The sequence below is a fragment of the Pogona vitticeps genome, chromosome 2 (assembly GCF_051106095.1).
Source record: "Pogona vitticeps strain Pit_001003342236 chromosome 2, PviZW2.1, whole genome shotgun sequence".
Taxonomy (NCBI): domain Eukaryota; kingdom Metazoa; phylum Chordata; class Lepidosauria; order Squamata; family Agamidae; genus Pogona; species Pogona vitticeps.
Window position 1 is genome coordinate 19,961,936 of NC_135784.1, and position 17,978 is coordinate 19,979,913.

A 17,978-nucleotide genomic window follows, 5' to 3' on the forward strand; every position below is an offset into this window, starting at 1 on the left:
ACCTAACCTGAAAATAAGCCCCAGTGTGGTTTTCCAGGATGCTGGTAATAGAAGCCCTACACCAAAAATCAGCCCTAGTTGAGTGAAACTTCACCCTCCACCATTGTGGAGCAACCAGAAGAAGATGACAGGACTGTATTTGAATAAATGTAGACTGTTGTACATTAAAAAAATAAAACACCCCCTGAAAATAAATCCTAATGCAATTTTGGAGAAAAAAATTAATATAAGACCCTGTCTTATTTTTGGGAAAACATGGTACCAGGAAGCTAAAAGGTCTATCAAGAAATTGTTCAGCTCATATGGTCCATTGCTTTTAAATGGAAGGCTTCAATAAAGGCTTTAAGTCCCAGAAATTCCTTTCCATCAGAGTTTTCTTTGGTAACAGTTTTGGTTCCTTTGTCAAAGCTTAGGACCAAAGGCTTGTCAATGCAGGGCCTAGAACATAAAAATGCAAACTCATTTCCAAAAAAAACGTAAACAATGCCTCTTTGTTAAAACTTTATTGTCACATACTTTCTATTCCAGTCAAAATGGACTTCTCAGAAGATAAAGCTATCATACCACAGCAGTTCAGATCTACTCTCAAATAACTTCAAAACATTTCATTACTACAGATGTGAGCTTTGTACTGTATTTCTATTCAGGGGATATGAATAAGAAGTGCACTAACACAAGCAGTCCATTCCCCCCTCCCCTAAAACAACCGGAGCAATTCCATGAACATTGGTGTTACACCAATCACAGCATTAGTCCCACTGGTGCCTCTCCCTAGAGCTGACTGCTCACCAACTGAGCAGGGCGACTCATGAGTGGACTAGGAGGGTTCCAGGGAGTGAGAATCAACCAGAGACGCACTTTGTATTCCCTGGAAACAACGCACACATCTCTACTCATTACACCTGTCGAACTACTCTAACAGAGGAATTCAAAATGATAGTACAAGCACAGGGCAAAGAAATAGAGACATGTCTCATCAATTCATAAACCAAAATAATAAAAAACATGTGCAATCAATATTGGCATTCCAACTATTTAGAAGATATTTTAATCTGAATATTCATTTTATTTCCTTCTGTAGGAGATCTTTGGATATGGCTTCCTCACCTGTCTCTGTAGTAATATACAGAACAAAAAAATTTAAAGCTATCTTCTTTGTGACCCATTTATTCAAAATGACTTACTAGTGGCACATCCATCACTTCCTTTCTAATCCTTGAGTGGTGTTCTTCCATCCCAATTTTAACGGGCCTTCCATGCTCTCCACTTCCTTTTTTGAACAGTGACAGATTATAAGTCAAACTAAATTGGGTGTTGAACATGTTGAAATGATCCAGATCTAAAAACTGCCTGAGGGTCCACAACAGATGAATTCTGAGTAAAACATTTCCCATATTTTATGCATTTCTACTATTTCCATCTTTTGTGAAAAGTCTTATGATTCAAGGAGGGGAAACCCTGAGGAAACAAATTTCCCCTCCCCTGGCATTCATATGACTTCTATCCTGTGTGGACTTTCTTATGCTTCAAAAGGCTTGAATTCCAAGCAAAACATTTCCCACACTCTGGGCATCTGTATGGTTTCTCTCCTGTGTGAACTCTCTTATGATTCAAAAGGACTGAACTGTGAGCAAAACATTTCCCACACTCCTGGCATTTATACAGTTTTTCTCCTGTGTGGACTCTGTTATGATTCAAAAGGACTGAATTGAGAGCAAAACATTTCCCACACTCCTGGCATTTATATGGTTTTTCTCTTGTGTGGAGTCTGTTATGATTCAAAAGGACTGAATTGTGAGCAAAACATTTCCCACACTCCTGGCATTTGAATGGTTTTTCTCCTGTGTGGACTCTTGTATGATTTGCAAGCTGTGAATTGTGAGCAAAACATTTATCACACTCATGGCATTTATGCAGTTTCTCTCCTGTGTGAAATTTGTTATGAACCATAAGGCTTGAATTTCTAGCAAAACATTTCCCACACTTCTGGCATTTGTACGGTTTTTCTCCTGTGTGGACTGTCTTATGCTTCAAAAGGCCTGATTTTCTCGCAAAATGTTTCCCACACTCCTGGCATTTGTACGGTTTCTTACCCGTGTGAACCCTGTTATGGCGTACAAGGTGATATTTTTGAGCAAAACATTTACCACACCCCTGGCATTTGTAAGGTTTTTCTCCTGTATGAACTGTCTTATGGTTCCAAAGGTGTGAATTTTGAGCAAAACATTTCCCACACTCCTGGCATTTGTATGGTTTCTCCCTTTCATGATTCACAGAGTGTCCCGTCCAATTTAAACATTTCCCAGACATTTCACTGTCAAAGCACTTCTTTCCATTGTGGACCCTTCTGTGAAGCACCAGTGCTATCTTCATGGCAAAATGTTTTCCACACACAATGCACGTGTAAGGCTTCTCTGGAAGCCAGCTTTCGCTCTCTGAATATATTCTCTGCAATCTGGTCACCTCTAATTGGTCCGTAAAACACTTTCCAGATTCGGGATATATATTTTTCTTCTTCCAGTTATCTCTGAGGAGGAAGGACAAATTCAGGAGAGACAGAACCAATACATCTATGGGGGGGAAAGAGAAGAATTTATTTAGAGTGGATTGGGATCCTTGAAAGTTCACTTAGAAATAAATTTGTTGAGTTTTTAAGGTACATAATAGTTTGTCCTTTTCTCCTCTTTCATTTTGCAGTCTCATCTCCTGACCTATGTTTCATCTCTGGCCTCCTTTTTTGTTGCCCATCCACAGATACTCTATACACAATAGGTCTTGCTTTAAATCATCCAATTTATATTACAAACCCTTAAACAAGAGGGTTCCACCTTCTTCTCCAATGGAGAGTGGAAGGGGTTAACTGAATAATTTGGTGAAACATCTAATTTTTCCAAATCTCGGGATTGGGATTAGTTTTTCTCTCAGTTTAAAGTCTCACAGGGGTCCCCTGGACACTGCCAGGGCAATAGTGGCAGTGTGTTGTCTCCCCACAAATATCTATCTCATTTCTGAGTGGTCTTCTCTGGGGAGGGAGTTCTCCACCACCTCGTGGGTTAAAGCTCCTGCTTTGGTGTATGTTTCTCCATTCAAACCATTTTCTCTTTACTCTCTCATTGTGGCCTCTGTCCTCTCTGATTTTTTTTCTTCTACTCCCTGTTCTTATTGTCTCCCCAGGGAACGTTTTTACAGTATTTCTATTTTTTTGGGGGGGGGTGCTTAATAATTCCTCCTCTTTTGCTGCCTCCTCTCCAGGAAACATCAGTTTTTTCCACTCCATGGGTCCTCGATCAATATCCATTCCGATTCCTCAGCTAATATTCGCCCTTATTTACACATCTCCAATGTACCGGCTTCAACTTTTTTCATTCCATTATGGCTGCCAATTCTTTCTAGTTGACTGACACGGCTCTAAAATAAAATGGAAAACTACAGAACAGAGTATTTGCAGATATAATGTTTTTGGAAACTGACCAGATGTGTTATTTATTTATTTAAAAGATTTGTAACCCACCCCTTCTCCTTTAAAAAGACCCAAGCCAGCTTAGAACAATTAAAAAACAGTATTTCAGTTAGCAATAATAAGGTATAACAATACTAAAGGGACACCTAAAAACTGCTGAAATTAGTTCAGAAGGTTTTTTAAAAGTGCTGTTAAAATACCGTAATAACAAAAAAGGAATAGAGAAGTGGATCATATCTCTAAAATCCCCTATCATTGGTTGTTGTTTTCCTTAATCATAATGCCATGAGTACGCAACGTAATGAAAACCCCCACAAAGAAACTACCAGGGCCAAAGCCCCATTCCCACTCTAAGCTGCAACTCTCTTGAACCTTCAGCTCTTCAGATGTTGATGAACGACTCTTCTCACCATGATACTCCATCGGCAGAGTTGGCTATGAGGATGGGATCCGGAGCTCAGCGCATCTGGACGGCCACAGATTGCCCAGTCCAGCATTATGGGTTCTAGCATGGGCCAGCATGAGTTTGGACACTATTCTGACACAGAAGAACTATTGTTGCTGTTGTTGTTAGTCTCCTTGATGAAGACAGATTAGCATTAGATGGAGAAAGAGGGAGTCTTACCGAGAGAGGATATCGTTTGCCAGTTCTCCTCCATGACTTCCTGGTGCAGGGCCTTCTGGTCGGGATCCAGTAGAGCCCACTCCTCCTGGGTGAAGTACACGGCCACCTCCTCAAAGGTCACTGGACCCTAAAAACGGAAGAGAAAGGAGGACTTCCTCATACGTTTCCCCAAAATGACTCCTAAATCAAAAACACTATTAAAGAGAAGTGGCTGGATCTTCTATCATAGGTTTTAAGTTTCACCAACACCCTTTCTATAGGTGTACCAGTTTAGCAATGGATACGAGTCATCTTGGCCTTGTGTTCCTTCTAGGAAGAGAAATCTCCGAATCCCAATGGCTGGGGACCAATGCCTTTGAAGCTTCCCTGAGGGATCAAGGAAGCTTTTGTGCAAAAAAGGATGCTAAAATGAACCAGCCATTGCTCTGATCCAGCACAGCTACTCTTAGTCTTATTACTTTCACAAGAAAACAGAGGCTGAGAAATGTATTCCGGATGAGAAAATAGGGAGAGGAAAGTATTTCCTGCTGTCCCCACATTCCGTTTTGGAAAACATCACACAATTCTTGGCCCATTCTTCAAAAGAAGAAAAACAAAATACATTGGTGTCTCGAATAGAGTGCCTCTATTAACGAAAAAACTGAATAGCGATGAGGTTTTCGGGGCATTTTTTTCGCTTTGAATAGCGATGTTTCCTATGGGCGATTATCAAATAGCGATCGTCGGGAAAAGCAAGCTCGCTGGCCAGGGAGAGATCGGCTCCCTCTTTTCACCCGACGCTGAGTTCCCTTCGCGCTGGGCTGAGCTCCCCACCGCGTGAAGGGAACTCACCATCGGTGAAAGGAAGGAACCGATTTCTCCCTGGCCAGCGAGCTTGCTTCTCATTTGGAAAAACAAGCTCGCTGGCGAGGGAGAGATCAGCTCCCTGTTTTCACCCGACACTGAGTTCCCTTCGTGCTGGGCTGAGCTCCCCCCCCTCCCCGCGCGAAGGGAACTCGCCATCGGTGCAAGGAGGGAACCGATCTCTCCCTGGCCAGCGAGCTTGCTTTTCCAAACAAGGAAAAGCCGGCTTGCTTTTGGACCGCCAGTTATGAAGCCTTTGTTAACCCAATTTGACTTTGTTCTGACTCTTTATTAAGTTGTTGTTGATTTTTTTCCCCCATTGAGATACATTGAATAGGTTTCAATGCATTTCAATGGGGGAACCGCATTTTGAATAGCGATGTTTCCTATGGAGATTTTTGAATAGCGACGGCAATTCGTTCCAATTGGAATGGATTAGCTGGTTTTCAATGCATTTCAATGGGAAATCGCATGTCGAATAGCGATTAAATCCAAAAGTGATGTTTTTTGCGGAACGCATTAACATCGCTATTAGGGGCACCACTGTACTTTTTTGCATACAGAAAGCCATGCTTATCAGCCTGCTATATAATACAGTGGTGCCTCACTTAACGAGTGCATCATTTAACGACGAATCTGCATAGCGATGTTTTGTTTGCGATCATTTTTGCAATCGCATTGTGATGTTTTAAATGGTAAAACATCGCTTTGCGATGATCAGCTTTGCGATGATCAGCTTTGCGATGTTTTAAGAACAGCTGATCGGCGGTTCCAAAATGGCCGCTGGGTAAAAAAAATGGCGGCCCGCTGTGTTTTCGCTCCCATTCCTCGCTTACTGGGCAGCGAAAATGGCGGCCGTATGGAGGATTTTCGCATAATGGTGAGTTTTTTGCTCATAGGAACGCATTAAACGTGTTTTAATGCATTCCTATTGGCTTTTTTGTTCTGCACAGTGACGAATCCGATTTTTCTGGAACGGATTATCGTCGCTATGCGGGGCACCACTGTAATTGACAACGTAGACCATCTCATTAAAAAACATGACCACCCTCAATGACAAGTAAAATGGTTAAATACTCCAGGATTCGAATCCACGGTAACCCCCTTCTTTGTACCTGATTGAGTTCTGCTGCATCACCAGGAAGAGACAGAGGAATACTTGTTGTTGGCATCTTCACAGACCCTGTGGGACAGACTAAGGGGGTGGAAAGCCATTCGCATAAGATTCTCTCACAAGCAGACCATGACCTTAAGAAATGCAAGCTAAAAAAGGATTCACACCCAGTGAAAGACACTTGTTGCCATAAAAGAAACAGTTTCCCTTTGGGAAAGTGTGAAAAAAAATGATATTCTAAGAGAATATGATATATCTTCAATGAGAACAAATATTTTTACTGAATAAATATTTATTTCCAAAACTTAACGATACTAAACACCCTTCCAAATACCAAATTCCTGAAGTGGGTACTGTGTCAACTGCAGAATTAAAAAAATATTATCAAATATATAGAATAATTTTTTATTTACTCCAGAGAGTTCAAAGGAACCTGGAGACCGACCATGGAGAAAAAACATAGCACACCCAACACAGTATTCTCCACACTTTTCAAAGAAACACAAAGAAATGAACCAAATGTTCGCCTTCTTTGACTCCACATTATAGAAAATCTGGTGGGCCACTCCATGTTTCTTTCTGCTGCCTCAAAAGTCACTGTTCTTATGTGGGGCTGATGCTCCCTCGGGGGCCGCCTTCCCCCTCTCCAACCCAGGATTCCTACATTCTTCTTAACATTTAAGCTGAATTCTTCAATCATTAGAGGGCTTTTTGTGGTTTATTTAAGTTGTTTCTTACAGTAAATTTTCCATACTCACGTTGTCACCAAAGAGAAAAGAATAAAAAAATTTAATTGATTTTTCATTTTAAATTACAATCAGAATTTTTTTCATAAAATGTGCTCAACAACGGCAAAAGAAATATGGGGAAACAAAAGCATTTCCAAAGAAAGAAAAAGGGGATGTGATGCCAAAGCATTTTAAGATCCGTGGGGCCGTGACTAAGGTGGTCTCATTTTTGTCCCTGACGAACTATGGTACCGACTGGGTGACGCGGAGCCATCCAATTTCCCCTCAGCCTGATCTCCCTCACAAAGTAATTCTAGTAAAGATAAGGTGATGAGGAAAGAAGCTGTGAGCATCTCAGAAGAAATGTGGGATATCATGATAACCAACCCACAAACAAGTACTGTACCCATCGTTGGATGAAATTTGTACTTTAGAGGTTTTCTCTTTCAAACACCATAAAAGTGAATCTTTTTGAAATTGGCCTCATTGACAGAAACAGAAGACCTGCTGGCTATGTAAAAAGTCTAGGAAAAGTGAAAAGGAAAACACTGGGTTGACGTATAGAAAGAACTACAGACTAGTGTCCCTCTAGCCTGAAAGGTACAGGTGGGGGGAAGGGATATGCAGAGAGAAAAAAAAAAACACAAACTCTCCCAACATGAATCCTTACCTACTAAACTGGAACTTTCCTCATTGCCTTGATGGCTTTCTTGGCCTTGAGGTGTTTTTCCATTGTCGAAAGGAGGTTTCTCTGCTTCATGGAAATCCGACTGGATTTCTACGAAGGGATTTCTCCTCTGAGGATCCATTATTTGGACTAAGAATATAGAAAAGACAAAGATCTCAGTGGATGAGGCTGGGACTTAGGACGTATGTCACATCATACTCGGATTTGTTGCAAGAAAAACATCTGGAAGTGTTAGTAATTGGGGGGGTTCAGTTTCTCCACCCTTTCGAGTAGTGATGGACAAGATAGAGGGCTGGATCCCACCCTACCACTGCACATCCCGAACTGCTGAACTGGAAGCTGTGCCGATGCATGAAGTAAACCTGCCAATTCCTCAGAAAACTGGGCACACCAAGGGCAGGGACATGCACACACTCATCTCAGAGGGACTCCCCAAAGTAAGGAAATGTGATTCGGTTTCAAAATATGATGCACACAGAAAACACATTTTGATATTTCAAGGACCATAAGGGAGGGCAAGTGGAGCGAATTCCACCAGAACAGACAGGCAAAGGCTGTGGGCTCCCCCACTTCAGACTTTAAGTGCCCAACATTAATTTTTCTCCCCTTCTGCTCTTCCTTTTTCTCTTCTGCCTGACTCAAACTCAGGAAACCTGCCAGGGCCGCTGCCTGGGAAGTGGTCTCGGCTCCATATTCTCTCACCCAGCTTGAAATCTACAGGGGGAGGACAGCCAGGAACTGCTCCAGGATCACCAGGTCCAGGATCTCAGCCTTTGTGTGCTGCTCTGGCTTGAGCTACTGATAACAAAGATGGCGGAGCCGAGTGCAAACCTCTCGAGGACCATCAGCCTCCTCATAGGAGAATTCCCTGAATTTCTGGCACTGCGTATCTGAGCTGAGCATCTCCTCACCTTGGACTTTCTGTGCTGTTCTTTCCCAGAAGGTCCCAAGACCTCCTGCCTTGAGAACATCAGGGTCTCTTCCTTCCCTGGGGCCAGATGTGTGTTGGGCTGCCATTTTATTCTGTAAAGCAAAGCAAAAGCGTGCTGCTTGTATACTGCCCCATAGTGCCTCAAGCACTCTCTGGGCGGTTTACAATTATGCAGGATACACATTTATTTATTTATTTATTTATTTATTTATTTATTTATTTATTTGTTTGTTTGTTTGTTTGTTTGTTTATTTATTTATTTATTTATTTATTTGTTTGTTTGTTTGTTTGTTTGTTTGTTTGTTTGATTGATTGATTGATTGATTGATTGATTGATTGATTGATTGATTGATTGATTGATTGATTGATTGATATCCCTCCCATCTGGTATATTCTACCACTCTGGGCGAGCTGGGTACTCATTTTACCGACCTCGGAAGGATAGAAGAATGAGTCAACCTTGAGCTGGCTACCTGGGATTTGAACCCCAGGTCATGAGCACAACCACTGTGCCACGAGGCTCTTCAGCCAACAATGCCTCCAACGGAGTCCTGGAACCCCTCTCCTTCTGCGGAGGAAAGATTTCCTTAAGGGACCAGACTATGGAAGATCTGCAAAGCCAAGCCGTCGTCGTTTAGTCGTTTAGTCGTGTCCGACTCTTCGTGACCCCATGGACCAGAGCACGCCAGGCCCTCCTATCTTCCACCGCCTTCTGGAGTTGTGTCAAATTCATGTTGGTTGCTTCGCAGACACTGTCCAGCCATCCCATCCTCTGTCGTCCCCTTCTCCTTTTGCCGTCACACTTTCCTAACATCAAGGTTTTTTCCAAGGAGTCTTCTCTTCTCATGAGATGGCCAAAGTACTGGAGCCTCGGCTTCAGGATCTGTCCTTCCAGTGAGCACTCAGGGTTGATTTCCTTTAGAACTGATAGGTTAGTTCTCCTTGCAGTCCAGGGGATTCTCAAGAGCCTCCTCCAGCACCACAATTCAAAGGCATCAATTCTTCGGCGGTCTGCTTTCTTTATGGTCCAGCTCTCACTTCCATACATCACGACAGGAAAAACCATAGCTTTGACTATTCGAACTTTTGTTGGCAAGGAGATGTATCTGCTTTTTAAGATGCTGTCAAGATAGCCAAGCCACTGCCAAGTTAACACAGTTAAGGCAAAAAAAAAGGCAAAACAGCAGCCGCCAATCAAACCTCAACTCCAAAAATGAAAAGCAGGAGAATCCCAAGGCTGAGCTGTGAGACAGGCATGTGTTGCTGTTCTTTCACTTGGCAGCCACTGACTAAAGTGCTTCAGATCCTCAGAGGGTCAGATGTGGAAGCATCTGCCACCCGGATGGATCTTTTCAAATCGCTTAGAAGAAAAACAATTCCATAACACTATGTGGGACCCGGGGCGAGAGTGTAAAGGCCCTTGGCTAGAGTGTCGTCCTCCCTCAAAATAGAGCAGGAGGTACAGACAAACCCACCCATTGAAACTAAACAGCGGAGAGTTGACACCCGGGAATTGGAGCAGGAACTTTTCAAAATGACAGTGGCTACACAAACAGAAACTGAATTGGCGGGAAGAGAGGAAAACGGGTGGTCCGCCATGGAGGCGGGAATTGGGGATATAAAAGGACATGTGGATCCATGGGGGGAGGGGTTTGGGACATGATATGGGTGGAAGACCCATGGACCAGTAAATGGGAAAAGGTAAAGGTTCCTCGGGAGGAGGCTCACTACCGAAGGTGAAGGGGTCTGCCGCAACGTCCTTTGTATTGAGGAAAGTCTGAGGCTAGGGAGTGGCGCAGATGCCACAGAGAAGAAAAGGAAGTGGTATCCCGAGAGTAGAGGGAACAGCGTGGCATTTAGAGGAAGCCCGGAAGAGGGGTTACTTACCAGACCCCTGACCTCTCTACGAGGTGAGGAGGAGGTCTACAGGGCGGAGAACTGAGATGACAAAACCACCCCACTATTAAACCATGAGACTATGGTCCATGACTTTGAGGACAGTAACCCATTTGTGAGAGGACTCTGGGACGAGTTGATTAACAACCCTTGTTAAAGACTTTTGGATGCCCTCGCCGGACCCGTTGGCAACGAGAGAACAAATGGAGACTAAAGTCACACAACAAGATTTATTGTTAAATGTTCCAATAAAAACTAGTTATGATTTTACAACAGATGTGTCTCCAGAGTCTCAGTTAAACACCGAGGAGATAAAGTTTGAACCCTCACACACTATTCCTAAATGTTGTCAGGTACAGTTCCACAGGAGATGGAGATTTTATTCCTAACTAGCATAGCTTAGAGCGGCCTTTCCAGAACAGGAAAAGGTTTAGCACAGGACAGAACCCTGATTCTAGAGGTTTCATAATATTTCTCATAATTATTAGCTAACACCTCTGAATTCCTGCTTTTCATGGGTCCAGGGCTAAAGCAGAGTAAGATGATCACAGCAGTTCACAGATGATGGATTGGTGGTTGATGAAGCAATGTGATGTTTGCCAACCAATCTTCCTGAGGCTCCTGTCCCAGCTTTTCTTGCATTTACAGAGCTGTAGGTCCCCCCTCTGCCTCCCCTGCAGCCCCCAAACGAAAACCCCTGCCCTCCAATGGAGCAGGAAAAAATAATCTCTCATTCAAAGGGTCAGAATTTCCCAATTTTGCTCTTCGTAGGCAGATGTGTAATGAGGTGGTTTTGGTCTTCAGGCAGCCAAATGGTTTGGGTCATCACAACCTTGGATTCCCCACCAGCTGTCTCTACTGCTGGGGACTATCATCCCCATTTTGCCCCTTTCTTCCTTCTGACCTCCCACAGGTCCCCCACCTTTTCAGTCACACTCACCATCCCTCCCAGTTGCAATAGTGGGAAAGTGGAGGAGGTTCCCCAGATCTGAGGAAGGGAGAAGCAGATTCCAGGCAGATCTTTTAACATAAGACATACTTTTCTCTCCCACGCTGGTCCCTTTTTTCCCCTTCTTTCACTATTTCCAGGATCCCTTCTTTCTTCTGACAAAAGAAATACATGCACACCTTGAAATGAAATCACACTGCAAAGTGAAACCGTGCTTGGTGAGACTGCCAACTCTTCAGGGACCAATTTCTTTTGGAAACCCAGGGAAATGCAGTGATTTAAAAACACTTTTTTCCAACACAAAAAGTGCCTGTGAAGGTGCCCTAGGATGAAAAATACAGTGTGCAATATAGGACCCCCCAAAATTTTGGCGGCACCTTTTTGGGCCAAAATCTTCCCAGAAGGAACTAAAGGTGGTCTCTCACCTCTCCTGTCCTGAGATCAACTCCCCCACATGGCCAGCTGGAGAGGGAGGGAAAACAAACAAAAGAGAGAGAAAGGGACCTCTTCCTGATTTTTAAAATCTCTCTCCATCCATCTGATTGGTTGAATCTGGAGAGGCATCAGGAACCAGTGATACCCGAGACTCCTTTACTTGAATTTTTCAGTGGTCCAAAAAAAGCATCACCAGTTTTTGTATTTACATTTCCTTTCTTTGGTAACCTTTTCTCAGTCTAAGCCCCTGATGTTAGGAAAGTGTGAAGGCAAGAGGAAAAGGAGACAACAGAGGATGAGATGGTTGGACAGAGGCAGATGGAAAGGAGCCCATTAAAGAGTGTTGGGGTGGCCCAAGATATTCTGCTGCCTCAAGCACGGGACAAAACCCTGCTCCCTTTCCGCCTCTTACACCCATACTCCACACAGAAGAAGAAATGAAATAAATGCCCCAGTTTGAATACTGGAGGTGGGACAATGTGCATTGATTGCTCTGAGGGAGGCCCGTAGGCGAGCTCTGGAGGCCCAAGAGGAAAAAACGCCAAAAGGGGCTCATGGGGGAGGAGGGTTGGGGGACCCTCAGGGCCGTCCCTCTCCCTTCTGCCGCCTGAGGCCACCTCCTCGCTCTTCCTAAACCTTCCTCCTTCTGCTTTCCCACAAGAAAGGGCCAGAAACTCCCATCGAGAGGAACCCAGCCCGTCCCTCTCCTGCCCCTCTCACCCTCCCCGCCTGTTTCCCTCATCAAATTCAGCTGCAAACATCAAGGATTTCCAAGGACTCAGAGGGGAGGGGATAAGAAGGGGAGCCCCCATTTCCCTCTCCCTCCTCGTTTCTTTTACTCACCAGGAGACCCCTTTCATCTTCCGGAATTTCTTGCCCAGAAATGACTCCCCTTTTCCCCCCGTTCCTTTCTTACCCTTCTCTTTCCCGGGGGGGGTTGTATTTTCCACCAGATTCCAGATCAGAAAACACTCACCCGCCCGTGTTTGTCTCTCTCCGTCTCTTCAGGAAAGAGGCTGAGGCTTGGCTTTGCTTTTTTGTTTCCAAAGCCTCCTTTTTTAAAGTTGCGTCCCTTTAGCACCAGGCTAGATGTCGAAGTACAAAAGCCTGCACGGTTTTTTATCACGTGACTGAAGCCGAGCCAGGCTCCTGGCAGGGCGAGAATAGACTCGACCAATCTCCTCTCGGAGCGCCTGGATTGGAGAGTCTCTGTCTCTCTAACTCTCTCTTTGGGTCACTGGATCAGGCCGAAAAAGGGAATTCATTTAAAATCATGATTTGCCAGGGAGAGAAATGAACTGCAAAGTTTCTACAATGTTTTCTTTTTTCCTATCAATTTCTGTTCCTGTTTCTTGTATCAAAATAATCCCATTTCCTGAGACTGCTGGACAGTCTTGGCTTTTTTTCCCTCTCAGATTTATTTTTTGAGATGTATATTTGTTTTTTAAATATATTACTCTCATTTTTTTATTAAATGAAATTATATTGTAAGAAACAATGAACAGAACAGAACAAGAAAGAAATAAAATAATTATACACAAACCAAATTGAAACAAAGTGCTCCCCGCCCCCCCCCGCCCGGGAGCAAGGGACAATAAGACCTTTTCCTTCATTTCAAGGATTCCTGTTCCACTTCCAAAATTGTAACGCTTCTTGCGATGGTGCTCTTCCCTTCCCCTTTTCACTCATTGCATTAGTGGTTTACGATTAACCAGGTTTCAATAAATAGAAAATACATTTGTTGAAAACACACAGATTTACACTCTTTACCCAAAAATAACACCTAACCTGAAAATCAGCCCCAGTGTGGTTTTCCAGGATGCTGGTAATATAAGCCCTAACCCAAAAATCAGCCCTGGTTAAGTGAAACCTCACCCTCCACCATTGTGAAGCAACCAGAAGAAGATGACAGGACTGTATTTGAATAAATGTAGATTGTTGTACATTAAAAAAATAAAACATCCCCTGAAAATAAGTCCTAATGCATATTTGGAGAAAAAAAATTAATATAAGACCCTGTCTTATTTTCGGGAAAACACGGTACCAGGAAGCTAAAAGGTCTATCAAGAAATTGTTCAGCTCATATGGTCCATTGCTTTTAAATGGAAGACTTCAATAAAGGCTTTAAGTCCCAGAAATTCCTTTCCATCAGAGTTTTCTTTGGTAACAGTTTTGGTTCCTTTGTCAAAGCTTAGGACCAAAGGCTTGTCAATGCAGGGCCTAGAACATAAAAATGCAAACTCATTTCCAAAAAAAATGTAAACAATGCCTCTTTGTTAAAACTTTATTGTCACATACTTTCTATTCCAGTCAAAATGGACTTCTCACAAGATAAAGCTATCATACCACAGCAGTTCAGATCTACTCTCAAATAACTTCAAAACATTTCATTACTAGAGATGTGAGCTTTGTACTGTATTTCTATTCAGGGGATATGAATAAGAAGTGCACTAACATAGGCAGTCCATTCCCCCCTCCCCTGAAACAACCGGAGCAATTCCATGAACATTGGTGTCACACCAGTCACAGCATTAGTCCCACTGGTGCCTCTCCCTGCAGCTGACTGCTCACCAACTGAGCAGGGCGACTCATGAGTGGACTAGGAAGGTTCCAGGGAGTGAGAATCAACCAGAGACCCACTTCGTATTCGTATCCCCTGGAAACAAAGCACACATCTCTACTCATTACACCTGTTGAACTACTCTAACAGAGGAATTCAACATGATAGTACAAGCACAGGGCAAAGAAATACAGACATGTCTCATCAATTCATAAACCAAAATAATAAAAAACATGTGCAATCAATATTGGCATTCCAACTATTTAGAAGAAGATATTTTAATCTGAATATTCATTTTATTTCCTTCTGTAGGAGATCTTTGGATATAGCTTCCTCACCTGTCTCTGTAGTAATATACAGAACAAAAAATTTAAAGCTATCTTCTTTGTGACCAATTTATTCAAAATGCCTTACTAGTGGCACATCCATCACTTCCTTTCTAATCCTTGAGTGGTGTTCTTCCATCCCAATTTTAACTGGCCTTCCATGCTTTCCACTTCCTTTTTTGAACAGTGACAGATTATACAGTAAGTCAAACTAAATTGGGTGTTGAACATGTTGAAAAGATCCAGATCTAAAAACTGCTTTATGGTCCAAAACAGATGAATTCTGAGCAAAACATTTCCCATATTTTATGCATTTCTACTATTTCCATCTTTTGCGAAAAGTCTTATGATTCAAGGAGGGGAAACGCTGAGCAAACAAATTTCCCCTCCCCTGGCATTCATATGGCTTCTATCCTGCATGGACTTTCTTATGCTTCAAAAGGCTTGAATTCCAAGCAAAACATTTCCCACACTCTGGGCATCTGTATGGTTTCTCTCCTGTGTGAACTCTCTTATGATTCAAAAGGACTGAACTGTGAGCAAAACATTTCCCACACTCCTGGCATTTATACAGTTTTTCTCCCGTGTGGACTCTGTTATGATTCAATAGGACTGAATTGAGAGCAAAACATTTCCCACACTCCTGGCATTTATATGGTTTTTCTCTTGTGTGGAGTCTGTTATGATTCAAAAGGACTGAATTGTGAGCAAAATATTTCCCACACTCCTGACATTTGAATGGTTTTTCTCCTGTGTGGACTCTCTTATGAATCACAAGGCAGGAATTCCGAGTAAAACATTTCCCACATTCCTCGCATTCGTACGGTTTTTCTCCTGTGTGGACTCTCGTATGATTTGCAAGCTGTGAACTGTGAGCAAAACATTTATCACACTCATGGCATTTATGCAGTTTCTCTCCTGTGTGAAATTTGTTATGAACCATAAGGCTTGTAGTTCTAGCAAAACATTTCCCACACTTCTGGCATTTGTACGGTTTTTCTCCTGTGTGGACTGTCTTATGCTTCAAAAGGCCTGATTTTCTAGCAAAATGTTTCCCACACTCCTGGCATTTGTATGGTTTCTCACCCGTGTGAACCCTGTTATGGCGTACAAGGTGATATTTTTGAGCAAAACATTTCCCACACTCCCGGCATTTGTAAGGTTTTTCTCCTGTATGAACTGTCTTATGGTTCCAAAGGTGTGAATTTTGAGCAAAACATTTCCCACACTCCTGGCATTTGTATGGTTTCTTTCTTTCACAATTCACAGGTTGTCCCATCCAATTTAAACATTTCCCAGACATTTCACCGACAAAGCACTTATTTCCATTGTGGACCCTTCTGTGAAGCACCAGTGCTATCTTCATGGCAAAATGTTTTCCACACACAATGCACGTGTAAGGCTTCTCTGGAAGCCAGCTTTCGCTTTCTGAATATATTCTCTGGCATCTGGTCACCTCTAATTGGTGCGTAAAACTCTTTCCAGATTCAGGATATATATTTTTCTTCTTCCAGTTATCTCTGAGGAGGAAGGACAAATTCAGGAGAGACAGAACCGATACATCTATGGGGGGAAAAGAGAAGAATTTATTAAGAGTGGATTGGGATCCTTGAAAGTTCACTTAGAAATAAATTTGTTGAGTTTTTAAGGTACATAATAATTTGTCCATTTCTCCTCTTTAATTTTGCAGTCTAATCTCCTGACCTATGTGAGGTTTCATCTCTGCCCTCCTTTTTTGTTGCCCATCCACAGATACTCTATACACAATAGGTCTTGCTTTAAACCATCAAATTTATATTACAAACCCTTAAACAAGAGGGTTCCACCTTCTTCTCAAATGGAGAGTGCAAGGGGTTAACTGAATAATTTGCTGAAACATCTAATTTTTCCAAATCTCGGGATTGGTATTGTGACGTCCTTCCTCACGACTCACAAAGGGAGGTCGTCGCGTCACTTTAAAACACTTTACTCCACTTTACTACCACCAACCATTCCTTATAAAATAACTCATACATAAGGCCAGTATAACTTTCAAAACAAAAACTTGGTTTATTGATTACAAACATAAAGGAATGGTAAATCATTGTTAAAGAAATAATCAATCATTCACTGTTTCTCAGGCACTAGCTATCACAGACTCTTTCTCACTGACTCTAAGATCACTTTAACTCTCAGCTCATTCTCTCATCTTAAATTCCAGTCAGCCATCTCTAATCTCCCTTCTTTCTCTCACACACCCCTTTATACACCGGTTCCTCCCCTTAAGTTCCACCCTCCGTCACACCATTGGTCGATGACTCACTGCCCCAGCTGTGACGGACAGGTGAGGTCAGGGCTGCCTGTTACAGGTATAATTTTTTCTCTCAGTTTAGAGTCTCACAGGGGTCCCCTGGACACTGCCAGTGCAACAAGAGCAGTGTGTTGTCTCCCCACAACTGTCTGTCTATCTCTCTTCTGAGTCGTCTTCTCTGGGGAGGGAGTTCTCCACCACCTCGTGGGTTAAAGCTCCTGCTTTGGTGTATGTTTCTCCATTCAAACCATTTTCTCTTTACTCTCTCATTGTGGCCTCTGTCCTCTGATTTTTTTCTTCTTCTCCCTACTCTTATTGTCTCCCCAGGAAAAGTTTTTATAGTATTTCTGTTTTTTTTGGGGGGGGTGCTTAATAATTCCTCCTCTTTTGCTGCCTCCTTTTCAGGCAACATCAGTTTTTCCCATTCCATGGGTTCTCGATCAATATCCATTCCGATTCCTCAGCTAATATTCGCCCTTATTTACACATCTCCAATGTACCGGCTTCAACTTTTTTCATTCCATTATGGCTGCCAATTTTTCCTAGTTGACTGACATGGCTCTAAAATAAAATGGAAAACTACAGAACAGAGTATTTGCAGATGTACAGTAATGTTTTTGGAAACTGGCCAGATGTGTTATTTATTTATTTAAAAGATTTGTAACCTACCCCTTCTCCTTTAAAAAGACCCAAGGCAGCTTAAAACAATAAAAAAACAGTACAGTGGTGCCTCGTATAACGAGTGCACCGTTTAACGACGAATCTGCATAGTGATGCGGATTTTGCGATCGCATTGCGATGTTTCCTATGGGGAAATATCGCAAAGCGATTTTTCCCCATAGGTCCCATTTCCTCCCAGCTGACTGGCGGGCCTTTCCGAGAGACCGTGGTGGAGGCTTCCCCGGCGGTCGCTTCGAAGTCTGCACTGCCCAGCTGGGGGAAGAAGGTTCAGAGCAACTGCGCTGGAGGCTTCCCCGGAGGTTGCTCCGAAGCAAGCAACACCCAGCTGGGGGGAGGTGGCTTCGGAGCGACCTCCGGGGAAGCTTCCACTGCGCTCCCTCCGGGGAAACTTCCACTGCGCTCCCTCCGAAGACAGCGCCGCCAGCTGGGGTGAGAAGGTTTCAGAGCAATCT

General features: G+C 43.0%; 2 protein-coding genes across 2 annotated transcripts in view; both read right to left on the bottom strand.

Moving 5' to 3' along the window:
- Nucleotides 1–1,410: 1,410 nt before the first annotated feature.
- On the bottom strand, nucleotides 1,411–13,727 carry LOC144587176 (uncharacterized). Its single transcript, XM_078386818.1, is given in 6 exon segments — nucleotides 1,411–2,570; nucleotides 4,086–4,212; nucleotides 6,044–6,123; nucleotides 7,441–7,587; nucleotides 8,370–8,481; nucleotides 12,513–13,727. Coding segments are annotated over 5 exon segments (1,620 nt in total). The 5' UTR covers nucleotides 8,476–8,481; nucleotides 12,513–13,727.
- A 211-nt stretch (nucleotides 13,728–13,938) lies between these two features.
- The window catches only part of LOC110091179 (uncharacterized), a 56,874-nt gene continuing 52,834 nt past the window's right edge, over nucleotides 13,939–17,978 (bottom strand). Inside the window, exon 8 of the mRNA XM_078388228.1 lies at nucleotides 13,939–15,786. Coding sequence (XP_078244354.1) covers nucleotides 14,965–15,786 — 822 coding nt within the window. The 3' untranslated portion in view covers nucleotides 13,939–14,964. The remainder of the gene's footprint in view (nucleotides 15,787–17,978) is intronic.